This window comes from Cyprinodon variegatus, unplaced genomic scaffold (genome assembly GCF_000732505.1).
Source record: "Cyprinodon variegatus isolate N-32 unplaced genomic scaffold, C_variegatus-1.0 Scaffold282, whole genome shotgun sequence".
Taxonomy (NCBI): domain Eukaryota; kingdom Metazoa; phylum Chordata; class Actinopteri; order Cyprinodontiformes; family Cyprinodontidae; genus Cyprinodon; species Cyprinodon variegatus.
The window spans coordinates 719280-734618 of NW_015150735.1; the positions used below are offsets into that span (position 1 = coordinate 719280).

At 37.9% G+C, this 15339-nt stretch overlaps 1 protein-coding gene across 3 annotated transcripts in view; it reads left to right on the forward strand.

The window, feature by feature from the left end:
* The window catches only part of spire1 (spire-type actin nucleation factor 1), a 71314-nt gene that overhangs the window by 20398 nt on the left and 35577 nt on the right, over nucleotides 1-15339 (forward strand). For all 3 annotated transcript variants that reach the window (XM_015383357.1, XM_015383356.1, XM_015383358.1), the window contains exons 3-4: nucleotides 8863-9099; nucleotides 11970-12095. In XM_015383357.1, the coding sequence (XP_015238843.1) occupies nucleotides 8863-9099; nucleotides 11970-12095 (363 nt within the window). The remainder of the gene's footprint in view (nucleotides 1-8862; nucleotides 9100-11969; nucleotides 12096-15339) is intronic.

Genomic DNA, 15339 nt, shown 5'->3' on the forward strand with positions numbered 1-15339 from the left:
GCTGCGGAAGCTGCCATGATTGGTGCATGACAGGCAAAGGCCCACTGTCACCGGTTACAGACAGGTGATTGGATCTAAGTTTATAAATAAAAACACTCCTTATTGTCCTCCACACTACTTCAATTTGTCTTCATTTTTTTTCCTTCAAAATATGCATTAATACAAGGTTGGACAAATAATCAGGACATTTATTGCAAGTATTAGCTCATTTTAGGCTTAACAGGCTTTCAAATTGAGGCTCTTTGTTGTGACAGTTATGCATAATATATAAATAACATGCAAAGCAATCCACAAAAAATATACACAATATTAGGTTGATTATTTCATACTTATGTGTTGTATCATGTAGTCCTATTAATAGGCTAATCCCTGATTGTAGGTAGACTTATAATACAGAAAAAATATATATAATATACAAGTGATTATGAATGCCTTGTATATTATTATATCAAATTGACATAGGACTCCACAGGGAAGTTTATTTAATTGTTTAATAGTATATATTCGATCATCGAGTAGTTTAACGTGATGCCAACCATCTCGATCAGCTGCAGACAGCTCCGTCCATTCAAGGCAAGGCACTGCTCATCTCGCTGTTCATCAGCTCAATCTAAAAAAGAGGAAAAAATATATATCATTATGAGATTAAAGCAAAGTTATCCTCAAAATCCTGTGTTTGATTATGAAATTTATCAAAGTTTTCTTTCCGGATTTTTATTATTTTCAAATTACCATTTATAAAACCTGCTCTTTGCTGACAACATAACGGGACAAAATCCACTGCATGGTAGCCAACTCTTCACTTCCTGTTTGCTTCCCTTCTATTAGGAGCTGCTGATCTCTGCAGCTCCTCCAGAGTTAGTCATTTCTCCTCTCTGATAAATTAACTACTCCATTAGCCGCCCCGTAGGTGGACAGAGCTACACTTTCTGTTTTTGTTTGCACTATTACCGTAAATGCTGCTCTAGTGGGAAGGATATTTTGTAAACCAAGTTTAAGTCACAAAGTATGAAACAGTTTGTGGAGAATGATGAAAACGTTTTTAAGGCAGTGTTCATTAAAAGGTGCTTGTTGAGCCAAACTGAAATAGTGAATGATTCTTTGGTTTGAATGTTTCAGAGGTTATTGTGTGGGTCAGGTTAGGAAAACAGAAACAGCCGCCATGACCGCTCATATGACAGAGGGTCACAGCAGTACAGTCAGGGGTTTAGGAGGAATTATATGAGACGCTATTTGTTTTTGCCTGAGAGAAAATAACTTACATTAAAAGATTCCTGCATTGACATATTTTGCTCTGAGGATAATGTAACTTCCCTGATAATTTCAGTATACTTACTAGAAATATTACTGGCAAAAAAATATACTTTTAAAGGTTTTTTTTTTTAAAGAGGAGTTAAATACAGCATGAATATACAGAAGAATTCAATAACATTTTAAAAAGTTTTTTTTATATATGTAACACTAATAAACATAATATAACATTATATCCATTAAACATTTATGTTTTATAAGCCTTCATTTCTTTTTTTCTTTATTTTGAAAAATTGGGAACATTACACTGAAATTCTTTTAAGGTCACATAGCTAGCATGTGACCACTGGCAAAATTACTTTGCAACATTGTTTGAAAACATGTTTTCTTGTGAGTATAAATGGAATAAAAAAACATTGGGTGTTTGACGACAAAACACAAAAGCAATCAAGAGACTTTATCCACATAACTAAAGAAAAACGTATAAAATGAAGAGCAACAATAATTTTTATTTCCCCCTGTGCATTTAGGATTTCTGCATTCGCTTTGCGTAAATATAAGTTTGTCAAGAGTCAGAGTAGAATTATTTAGTAATTTGAGGTGAAGAAAAGAGATTTTTTTTCAGAATGTTTTATTAACAACAGAATCGAGTGGACAGCGTGGTGTATAAGGCAGGAACCTCTGCGGGTGTAGACAGCAGGTTAGGGACCATGTCTTTCTGGAAGTGGATGATCACAAACGTGTCGGTCACTAACCTGGTCTTAGAGTTCAGTCCCAGTCCAGTCTCAATCTATGCCGGTTTGTGGTAATTTCTTTGCCTCCTCATTGTGAGTATTCCTGGTCCTCAGTTTTTGTGGATTTATGTTTTGGATTTTAGCTTCTTTTACCCTTTTATTGTTAAATCTTCAAAAAACCAGTGTCAGTGTCTGCATTTGGGTCCTGTCAAACCTCCCACCCACTGTGACAGACTCAGTAGTCAGGAAATGGTTCTGGTCAGTACACAAGCAGGCAGAGATCAGGCAGGAGTCAGAAGACAGATCAAGCAAACAGATCAGACGGAAACAGGGAGACTCAGAGGTCGAGACACAAAATGGATCAAGATCAAAATGTCTTCCCTAATTTCTATATAGGGCACTGTATAGTGTTGCGCCATTTTAAATGAGTGTCTGAACGTCTAATGGATAAAAAAGCAGTGGACTCAAAATTGACCACAATGCACCTTGAAAAGTAGGAATGATCCACAGTCACTAGACGAGCAGATATATCCTGGAATGTTCACTTTTATTAAATGAAAAACAGCAACATCTACTTCCAGCTGCCACAGCAGTAATGGAAACCCTCCACAGGTAACCCGGCCTGAGGTAGCTGCTGCTAGGGACAGCGCACCCCCGCTATGTGGGAGTCTGAGCGGCTCTGACAGCAAATTAATATTTTAAGGCAGGATTGTAATCCTAATGAAGTGATGCACAGACAATGTGTTGAGGTGGACTTTCTTACTTAAAATATATTAAAAGTAGTTTTTACACACAGCAAATATAGCAAAGCCGCTCTCTGCTATTGAACACAGCAGCAGCACAAGCATCCGACACATCTTTACAGACTTTACTTCAAAACTGATGCAGAAGCTTTGTTGCTGCTAAAATTGCATTAGGTGTGAACGTAGCTTATGACACATGAATTGTACTGAAGAACATGTACATTTCGGTACACAACAGTGCAATGATGATCCTCCAACCCAGGCATCACCAAAGTTGGTCGGTCCTCCAGGTTTAGGAGGTTTCCCTGCTTTAGCACAGCTGATTATGATAAATGCAGTTAAACAAACGCCTGTTAATCAGCTGTCTATTAATATCAGCTGTGCTGGAGCAAGGAAACCTCTAAAACCTGTAGGACAGCGGCCCTCGAGCACCGACTTTGGGGATGCCTGCTCAAAACCATTGAAAGGCCAATCTCTTTTCGGACACCGAAAAAACTCATTTTCTCTCCGCTCGCTATCTTTCTTTGACAACATTCCAGCTTGATTGGCAGGACCGACAAGCAACAGGAAGTCCCATGCATCACATCCGGCCAGTAACATCCGGTACTCCATGAACATTTAAACTAAAACGTTCTCCAATTGGTGAAAGGGGAGCATTTTTCTGTAATTCTGACCGTTCTGATTCATTTAATTGCCGAGATCTTCCAGTGAGTTATGTTCTTTAATCTTTTTTCTCCTAAAACACATCATTTACTATCAGCGTTTTGTTTGTCAGAACCTTTCAGGTTCCTCAAAAACTAGCAGGGAGCAACAGTGAAGTAACATGTGTCAAAAATAGAGATGTCATCTGTTTGCTGCGTCTGATTAAAGGAATGTTTTCATTTGTCACAAGAAGCTGAAGTGTTTGACAGAGATGAATGGCTGAATTGCAGTAGTGGTGTAAATCACACCCATCATGGTGATTCGATTCAGTATCAATTTCCTGACCCAACGATTCGATTATTCTCGATACTCAAGAATACAACATGATACGATTCAAATCGATTAATTGGTTGGGGTGTGTAAGGCATCTTCTTTTTCCTCCACCATGTATGTCATGCCTACTGTTTACTCGAGTGTGTATGTGCATGCGAAAGAGGGTGGTGGCTAAAGGAAGCGAGGTAGGAGGGCAAAATAGGTTAAGCGCCAGCGCAGCACGGGAGTCAGAATTTGGCTGTTGGATCGATGCATCAATAAAAAACGTTTATTATTTACACCCCTTATTGCAGGGTCATCTAAAGTGGAAAAGAGTGTTCAGGACAACATGTCTAACCAGATTTATACAATGTTTTGCAACATAATGCTTCGCCTTTTGCGAAATTGTTTTTGGATTTAGTTTATTTACCAAACTGCCTCTTCACCTTAACAGAAAGATTCCGAAGCTAAGGTTTTTTTATCTGGTTCTTAACATGATGGCTGTTGCTGCTGCTAATCTAACGACATACCAAATCCCCTTGATTCAACATCCTTTGCCTGTTTTTTTTTTTTTTTTTCCGAATTTCATGTCTTGTCATGTTTTCTTTTCCCTCACCCCTTCCTCCCTTCCATCCCATAATTCCGCTCTGACGCTTTCAAGCCTGGGAACCAGTCGGGGAGATCTTACGCTTGAATATTTGCGGTCACGAGGATTTCCCTTAAATCCTGCCATTGTTTAGAACTTTGAGTCAGTAAAGTCTTAGAAACGGATTTGGAACGGCCTTGGAAATGATCAGATAAGAAACAGAAGCCTGAAAATGTAATTGCCCATCACTAAACACTATTCTCTGCTTTGGGCAGGGCAGCCCAACCCAAATCTATCATGCTGTCATCTTTGTGCTGATCCCCGTGAGGAAAACCAGCTGGGTTGTGGAGATTGGGAATGAGGAGCTGAGTGCTCACATGACTCCTCCCCCTCAGTTTGCCTTTGACCTTTATGTCTACATAAACACACTTACCCACACAAACGCACACATGAATGCTTGTGATGATCTTCCGTCCCTTGATGTCTCACCTCTTTCGCTGGCCTCACCGATTAATCAGCTATTTTTCATCTCTTTTTTCTCTGCTTTATTTAAAACCTCTCTCCTCTTATGTCTACAACAGCTATATCCATTTTTATTCTTTCCTCCACTTTCATGAATTATTCTTTATTTCCAGTTGTGGTTTATATGCTATGCCTTCCCTTCCAGTCATTTCTGAGCACTTAAGGTTGCAAAATAATGCCGTCTGTTATGACCCACTCTTGTCCTTTGTCTTCCCTTGGAATGCTTGCTCTATCCACCATGACTCTTTGATTCCAGAAGGCTTGAATGCTGTAAACAAGCTCCCCTTCTCCCGACCTACAAATGTACATTCAGAGAAACAACATCTGCATTTTTGTTAATTTGATAAGAATTAATCATTTGTTATAGATGAAAACAATAGAAATTAAAGCTGCGAGCGGCATTGGGCGGCCCTCGCAGCTCAGTGCCGCTCGGCCTATCGCAACCGCAGGAGCCAAGCAACCGCCGCCTCCTTGCTCCTTCCCAGCCAGCAGAACAAGTTCCACACTTCACCTCTGGACTAACTGGAGACAACCACAGCTTTGGTCAGGAAGGGTTAAACTAGGATAAAAAGACAATAACTGGGACAAATCTCATCCGTCGGATAAATGCTGCGGCCATCACAGTTGGTGGGTCTAAAGTGATGTTGCCACATGACAACGTAAGCTTGCTATCAGCCATCTATGTTAAGACACAACATTTGAAGCAAATATGCTTACAACAAAAAGGCTTATAACTTTGTACGAGACATTAAGTGAGATGATCTTGTTGGGAACTACAGTCATTCGGGATATAGTGAAAAAAGTGACTTTCTTCCCTCAGGGGGCAGGGCTTTGATGATGTCATCATTTGACCAGCCAGTATCGTAGAGCAACCAAAGGGGCTAATTACTGCCAAACTTGGTTGGATTTGGATTTTTTTTGTAAAAGTTATTCCATTTCAAATTTCTGGAGAAGTACTCTAACTACGGGGCGCCAGAGGACCCCTTCAGTATAAAGGAAAACAACAAAAAAAAGAAGATTTTTGATCTCACACCAAGTTTGAAGCCGATGGCTCTTTGACGTCAACAAGATTGAAAAATTACCAAAAATCGGCCTTTGACCCAAAATGGCCGACTTCCTGTAGGTTTTAGAGCATACCTCCAATAGACCTTTTGTCATGATTCGTTGATATCTACCTACCTGCCAAATCTCCAATCTCTGCGACTTATGGTTTTCCCCATCTCACTTTAGGGGGCGCTGTAGAGCCATTTTGCCACACCCACTTTGAATTCATTAAGATACGTACATTTTCGCAGGGGGACAATTTGCTGCCAAGTTTGGTGAATTTTTGAACATGTTAAAGCTTCCAAAAAGCCACTTCTTTTGTAAGGAGAAAAATAATAAACAGTACAGATACAATAGGCCTTTGCAGCGCTGTCGCTGATCAGGTCTAATAAGTAGTAGTTTAGGGTATGTTCTGTAAAGTGGTGCAGAATATCTTAGTTATGGTAACCAATCTTGGCTCCTATAACACCTTGAAAGAACAAAAGGGAGAAATAAAGTTGTGGTTTATGATAAATGTGTTTAATGAACCTTTCAACTATTTCATTTTCACATTGGGTATGTGATTATAAAGAAACAGCATGGTTTACAGATTTTTACGTTGCTTTAAGTTTTTTTTTTTATTAGGGACTTGCTTTGATTAGAATATATTTAATTTTCTGTAAACGTTTCCTCAGGAAGATCTTTGGGAGTGTATGACCTCCATCCTTAAATATTAGGTTGTACTGTATACATGGACGTAATTTTTATTTCAGAAGTGTGTCTGGGGGGGTATTTTTTAATATAACTAACTTTAGCGTGTTTGACCGTCCAATCACAGACCCGATTCAGTGGCACATCAGATGTCTGTAAAGTCAGCTTCTCAGGAGTGATGGCACTGACAGCCAATCACACAAGAAAAGACGGTGGGCCAGTCAGCAGCTTGTGGGCGGTCTGAACTCAGGGAATCAGGCTTCAGCCTGAGCTGCGGTTTTCTGCTTGGTCCTAGTGCTCAACATTTGTCTGTGTATTGTAGCGTAACATTGTTTTTGGACAGTAAAACGTGCAGGGGACCAAAACGGACGTTTAAAAAAATGCAGTCTCAAGAAAGACAAAATAAAGTTTTTTAGTAGCAGGATATTCTATATTTTATAAGAGGTTTGCCCAAAGAACAACCATTTTTCGGTATAGATCCAACACATGGCCGAAATCTGTTGAATTAATGTCTACATACACACCCATGTAGAGATACATCTACACAGGCATTAGCGCTGCAGTTAATGCTTGGATTCATTCATTTCCAACACTAACTGAATAATTAGAACCAAAGTTACAAGCTAATTCTGGAAAGAAATTTCATGTGAATCTAAATAAATACAGTTTTTTAAAAAGTTATTATAACATATTCCACCAAAGCAAGAAATGTCCCCATGAAAATTGGTAACATTTTAAAATATTTATCACTTGTCTATCCATATATTTGCTTCAAGGCGTATCTATGTTTTTTATTTTTATTTAGAGGTGTTTTCATCTGCCCCTTGATTTAATTTTAAGAACATGAAAAAAAAACATTATATAAAAACTGTGTTAAAAAGAAGTACCAGAAATACTAAATAAAAGCATCACAAAATAAATAAATGATTAAATAAGCATTAATATTTATTTTTCAAAATATATTTTGCTTAATTTCATTGGGATATGAATTTATTTCATGGGATGTTAATTAAGAAATAATTTCTAACATTTTTTATTATTTTAATATTGGATTAAAAAACCTCTTCATACCTATTAGGCTGACAAATATTGTACTATGATGTTTTCCCAGTAGTTGTATTCAGGCCAAACTTTGGCATCATGAGAACAGGCTACAAACAAATAACCAAAACGTCTTTTTTTCTGAAAAGGTCTCTGTTCACCCCCAGTGGGATGATTAAAAAAGTAGCACAGTCACAAGGAGAATCTGATTTCACAAAACAAAGTCTTGTGTTTCTTTAGATTATGATACGTAGAGGTCCAAATAAATGTCAGACATTAAGACTCACCAAGATTTTAGTCTCAGTTTGAGAGGATCTAAAAATGAATGAAATGTTCCACCTACATTTTTTGAAGTACACGTTAATCAGAATTTTTAAAAGAACTGTCTCCAATAGCATATATGCCAGACAGAGCGTGTCTATGCCCACTGAGATTGCAGTGTAAACTGTACAAATACTTCTATGCAGAGTCACAGGATGAGTTTATTATAAAAATTCAACTTACTAAATACCTGGAAAATATTTAACAGCAAAACCAAGGACAAAGCATTATCCACATTTCATATTTAGCATCTATCAGTGATCTATACCCAGTTATGACTGATTCACACAAATAGACTGTTCTCCCTGCTGCCCTCTGGGAAGAGGCTTCGCAGCATTTGATGCAGGTCCAGCAGATTCCAAAACAGCTTCTTCCCCACCGCCATTAGACTGCTGAACTGTTGAGAAACCTCTAAATCATGTCACAGACTCTGCATCAAACTGACAACACCAAACCAAAACAATGCATATTTGCACCATAATATATTTAATGCTCTGAACTTCCATATCAATGCATATTTTTGCACCACGTTTTTTTTCTCCCACACTGTTTACATTTGATCACTGCTGCACTTTAAGAAATGGAAATGTCATGAAAGTTGTACAAAACGAAATTTTGTTTCATATACACTCTGTGTATGCAAAATGATCATAAAAGTTGACTAAGTCTAAGACTCACTCCTAAGGGGATTTCAATCATGTTTTGGACTATGCAAGGGAGCCAGAGTACCCAGAGAGATTTTATGCTTGCATGGAGACAACATGCAAGATCAATGTAGAGAGAGACCCCTGGCAGGGAACCCAATCAAGAACCGTTTTTCTGCAAGACAATGACAACAACATTTGGGCTACCAGGATGCAGATTATATAAACAGTTGGATTACTGAAGATAAAAGAGTGTCATGATACATTATAATGTGGATGAAACCTATAGATGATGGTAAAACATTCAGGTGCTGTTTTGTTTGCTCCTGCAGGTCATTGAGTCTCTGGGCATCATGATCTACAAGGCTCTGGACTACGGGCTGAAGGAGAATGAGGAGAGGGAGCTTAGTCCTCCGCTGGAGCAGCTCATTGATCTTATGACCAACTCAGCCGAAGCTGAGAAGGAAGCCTGCCTTGATGAAGGCTATGAGGCAACAGAAGAAGAAGACGAAACACAACAGGACTCTAACAGCATCTCCAGAGTTCGTAGCTACAGAGATATCCTGAAGGTTGGTGTCTGAAGAATTCAAATTGTTTCATATACAGTATGCATGTTTTATGGTGGAGTTTATTGGCAAGGGGCTGATAACTGTTAATTTACCACTCTAGGTAAGACTTTATGACTGTTATATGTTTTATTGTTGTGAATATTTTATCAAATAATTTTTGGACTTGGTTTTGTGAGTACACACCCATTTGGCTGTGCGTTAGGACAACAGAAAACTTTGATTCAACCTTAAATCATGCTCAAACAGTTAAGTGCGCACAGATATTCACAACAACTTCTTGAAGTTAAAAGCTCTTAACTAAGCAAGTACTATTTACAAATGGAAAAAAAGGTAAAATGAGGAGGGTTGAAAACCATTATTAGTAAAATTGTGGATTTTTATCATAGTTGAGCATTGATTTTTATGCTTGAATCCCAATATTTCTTACAAAATAGGATGAAAATAATATCTTATTAAAAGATTTACGTAATCAGAAAACAATTTAGATAACACACTTTTAACCCCCTGTGATTGTTCTTGGGAATGATCATCTGTAATAGCAGTTGTTGACGGTGTATGCACAGTTGATGCCTCCCTCCATGATGGTGTCACTGCTGAACAGAGCACCAGGCAGGAGGTTGTAACCGTGATTAAAAAAAGCAGAATGTGTAAATATGTTTAGCATATAAGTAAATCATGAAAATGAGAGAATAGAAGCAGAATTTTGCAGAGTTAAGAAATGTGGTCTCTATGTCCTCCAGCAGTCTAAGCCTATAGCAGCATAACTATAGAGATAGCTCAGGATAATCTGAGCCACTCTAAATGAAAGGAAGCTAAAATAGGAGAATTATGATATTAGAATGATTTTTTTTTTGGTGTACTTACAGTCTCTAGTAGTGCATATAAGTTGAATTTCTCCCCTCCAGTTGCTGCACAAATATATTAGAATTCTGTTTGGGCATATTTTTCAATCGGTTCAGTAGAGAAAATACCAATGACTTTTCTGCCACTGACCAATCTGTTCTGGAAGCACCATCAGGTCATTTGAACATACGCAATCAGAAATACTTCCGGGTCACAATTGCTTACACTTCATGAAAAAGGACCAAAATTACTTATTTCTATCACTAATTATAAAACGACATCATATAAAAAGTTTATAACAGCTGTGCTGAGAAAATAGATAAAATTTTATCCTTTTTTGTCATATCATGTTCCACATCTTTCCTGGGAATTGCGATCTCTGGCCTACTTCAGGCAGCACATTTGCCGCTTATTGATTTGTAAATGGGGTAATTTTTGGGTTTATGTTTCCACTTCATCATACCTGTATATTATATAGTACATAATCTTAACAACTACATGATTAAGATACAGATAATCATGTTGCAATCGTATTAACCAGATTGCTCTGAGCATGTCTGATGGCAACGTTATAAAGGCAACATGATGGAAAGAAAGTAAACGTATCCATTCTCTCAGCAGAGTTGTTATAAACATTTTTTTCCCAATGTATTTTGACTTAGTTTAATGATTTAAGGATAGAAATAAGTACATTTGACACTGTAATGTCGTTATTTAATGCCAACCTGTATTCGTTTATGGTTGCACGTGTACAAATGAGCTTATTGTTCTGATTATACTTCTGGTACAGATCCGGTGGTGAAAATTCCAAGTAGCATGTCTGTGGTTTGGTTTTAAGATTTTAAAGGGAGACTACACTAAGTCATGTTTCATCTGTAACTCTGTCCACATCATTTAAAACATGGCTGTAAACATAGAAATTAGTAGAACCTGAGTGCTACCTTGCTCACCCCCCCTTAGATTGGTGAAGCTATGGTTCCCATTGGAGCACTGAGTCACTTTCTCTTTCCTTACATGGCCTCTTGTTGTTTGGATAAAAAGGCAAACTAATACATCAACACTGCTCTGCCACACTGGAGCAGCATGACATGCTGGCAGCTATGGCTGACCAGCTGTCACTTTAAATCGTTCCAGCAGACGTTACAATATCTCTGCCCTTGTTCTACTGTACTAACCCCGTTCCTAGGTAAAATTATTAGCAACTCTTAACTGGGATACCCTTATAAACCAAAATAAAAACACTAAATCTTATGAAAAATGTAACTAAAAAAGGAAAATCATCTGTGCCTGCTGAAAGATAGTTTCACCAAACAAAATTTCTTTAAGTAAGATTATGCTGTAAAGATGGACACTGAATATGATAAATTGAATATTACCTAACACTTCTAAATCCAAGGGTTTGCTTTTCAGGGTAAGAACCAAATGACTTGCATTTTATCTTGAAAAAAGAATATGTTTTGGAGAAGTGGATAATTTGTTGATAAGACATTACTGAGCATTAATCAAATAAATGCTTCAAAGAGCAAAAATCCTGCTTTACTTTGTTTGATTTGAAATTCATCCATATTATTACTGGTAATTTGGACTTTCTCTGCATATGATCCCCACAGCTGATGTAGATTTTAGTGAAAATTAATCTAATATTCATTTACATGATTGTTGTTGGAAGTGAAATAAAAACTGGTGCTAATCGCGCCATGATCATAGTCTATAGGAATAATAACGCATTACTTGGTTTTTCTAAAATCCTGCCCCCTTTCTTGTATCATTATTTTCTTTCTTTTTTTTTATCTCACTACGTCTTGTTTTTAGTTTCATGAGCAAATGATTTGTTGGTTTAAAAACCTTCCGCTAACAAACAAATGAACAGAAAAGAGCTGATCCAGAACACAACTGTTTGCACTCTTTTAAAGGTACTGCATAAAGTTCTGAAATAAATCTGCGTTGTGCATCTGTAGACGCCTCCACCATGCTTGTGTCCAGTGTTACTTTTGAACCCGAGTACTAAAAGTCTCCCTCATTTGCAGCTTTGCACGGCTCATCTTCCCAGTGTGTCAGATGCCCCAAGTCACTACCAGGCGGTCTGCCGAGCTCTCTACACAGAAACCAGGGAGCTACGCACTTTTCTGGAGAAGATCAGGAGTGCCAAGGAAGTGAGTCCGTATCGTAATAGTTGCATTGTCAGGAAGTTCTGCAAGGTTGGCTGTAGACCCTGTTATACCAGTGAGGAAAATATCAATGTGCTATCTCAAAATTTGACAAAAGCTAATTTTGTTTCACTTTATTCTTTAAACATAAAGAAAAGACATGCCTTGTTTTATCTATATACTTTTGTACTATTCTATGCAGACTTTGCACTCTTGCATTAAAGGCTCAGCCAAGGAAACAGTCTCGGAATGAAATACTTCCTCTTCCTACTTCCTTCCATCCACTTTCCCTGCCATAGACTCTGCACAGATTAACTCAGAGGCAACAGTCACACGGCTGCTTACGACAGCTGTCAGCTGATGTTAAGACAAACATCTATGACTGCAGGGATAGAAATGACTGGAATGTAGGCAGAAGAACTCATCCTAGAATATTCATGCTGTGCCATAACACTCAGATACTCGCAGCTTTAACTTGATTTACACTTATTTTCTGTTCTAGCACATTATTCATCAATCACATGTAGGAATATGCTATATATTTATATGCATGAATTTCAAATCAAGCTTGAAGCTGCGCAGAGGTTCAGAAGTAGCTTGAAACTACAGAAAAGAGCAGACTGGGCCATGGGCGTCAGCTGATCCAATACTATACACCGTAGCACAATAGGGCACCAAATAAAATGCGAGCGTGCAAAGTGCGCAAGCAAAACATTTTTGGGCAATTATTTTTTTCAAAAAAGCATGGGCACAATTAATGCAAGCACGTAAGCAAATATTTTATAGCACTTATTTATTTTTATAAAGCGTCATAGATAAATTGTACAATCAGATTGTTATTTTCTGCATCATTAAATATCTACCTGAACCAAACTGAATTGAATTGGCCCACTTGTGAACTTAACTGTGTATCTCTAATCCACTACGGATTAAGATGATTTATCTTCATTAAATATATTTTAGCAAACATGAACTTGCAAACTGAAAACTTGACATGTGCAAATGTAAAAGGAAAAACACCTCTACATACAAACATGTCTGTGTTTATCATTTCTATTCCGACCCATCCTATGATGGTGTGATGGTGATGATCCTATGAGGCGTGTATATCACGGTCTGAAAGATTAGAGAGCTGGATGTTCATTTTTTTAACAGTAAACTGTAGCGTCTCGGTCAGTGGCGGTTGGTGGGGTTTTCTCCGAGAGGGGCTTTATATATATATATATATATATATATATATATATATATATATATATATATGTATATGTCTCCAAGGTGTCACCCTCATTAGAGTTCCCTAGAGAGTTTGATGCTCTCAGTTGGCTTTAAATGTTTTTCTTTGTGAACTTCACTTCTTTTCACTGACATGACACGCTGGTTTAGAGTTTCAAACTGATTGGCTAAAAAAATAACGTCTGCAAATAAGTGGTGACGCTTGCTGTTGTACATGACGACCAAAAATGACAAATCGTTCCAACATGCTCACTATCATCCTGACAAAAAGGGCATAGGTCAAGTTTTTGTGCCTGATTGAGTCGGATGTGATTAAATCAATCACACGTTATGGTTTGTCCACAAACCACAGAAGATGGTTGCTCCAGGGTGTATCATCAGTTATAGAGGAATGGTAGGTGATTTCCTGATACACAGACGGTGATCTGTAAACAGCAGGGTCACACAGTCACATGGAAATGCTTTCTGCTCAACCAGGTCCCAGCAAAATAGATAACAGTTAACAATGCAAACCTTTTATCAGAGAAACATCCCTTTTTCCCTTCAGGTTTTCATTCAACCAAAAAGCCATGTCTCATTGCCTCTTACTCTGCTTTCTCCTTACAAAAAAACGCCTATGGAGCCATTTTAGGCCCTTGTTTCTCTCCAGGGGCTATTTGGAGCTCCTGTGTTTGTTAAAACTTTGCGCATGAGGAGTCGTGTGTGTGTGTGTACCTGTCTAGCGTCCAGAGTGAGGACCATTTTTTCCAATTTCACTATCAGATTGAATAGTGTTGTTACAAAGTGAGGACATTTTGCAGGTCCTCACATGCTATTTTTGCTGTCAATTGGGTTAGGGTGAAGTGTGCATTGGTAATTGTTAGGTTTAGGGTTAGGTTTAGGGTTAGGGCATTAGAAAGGATTGAAAATGACTGAAAATCAATGAAAGTCAATGGGAGTAAATTCATGGTCCTCATTACATATAGCAGAATGTGTGTGGTCTTGTTTTACCTACAATATGAGGGAAGTATTTTGAAAAATATCCTACATGCAAGGACTTACAGGTACATATGGGGACATTCAACTGGTCCCTATATGGTAATGTTCTGTTCTTTGAGTTGGGGTTAGGTTTAGGACTAAGGTGTGAATTCAGTTTAGGTTAGGATTAGGTACATCTTGGTAATAGTTAGGGTTAGGGTCTGGGTTAGGCCTTATAAAATGAATGCAAGTCAATGAAATGTCCCCATATGTCATGAAAACAAAGCTGTGTGTGCCATGCTCTGCTACTGCTGCTGCCCCTTTCAGTGCTTGTAATGCATCTGAATGAATGAAGGGGATTTAGGTGGTTGCGTAACAAAATGAGAAAGAAGCTTTAGAGGCAGGGGAGTCAAGGAGTGCAGCAATCGTACACTGAAGTAATCACCTTTGCTGTGTTTACAGCACAGTATAAATCCCAGAGCATTTCTTCTGCAGGTTTTGAAAGTAAACACAGCTGCTACATATTTCACCACATTACAAAGACCAACATAGATGAATTTTATCAGTATTTTATGCTGTAGACCATTTCTAAGTGGTGCATCATTGTGAGGCAGGAAGAAACTGATACATAGTTTTAAACATGTTTGACAATAAACTAAATTTAAAAGTAGGAGCACCTCTTCTGTAATCTAAGGCAACAAACTGCCTCCAGAATGAGAAAATGAACTCTGTCTCTGGGTCATATTACCTTTGAAGGTCTCTGAGATTTGATTTGTTAGAAAGCCAATGTAACAATGACCAAAGTAAAGTTTAAAAGCTAAATATAATTTTTTTATTTCTTTCCCATACATCCTTTTAAATTAATTTAATTCAATTCAGTTTATTTATATAGCGCCATTTCACAACACATATCATCTCAAGACACTTTGCAGTTCACCAGATGTTTTCTATGAAGTTTTTCTATCTAAGAAAAAACAGTTGATTGCATCGACTCATTGACTTGAAGGCAATCCCTCACACTATGCTTGTAGTGACAGTGGAGAGGAAAAACTCCCTTTTA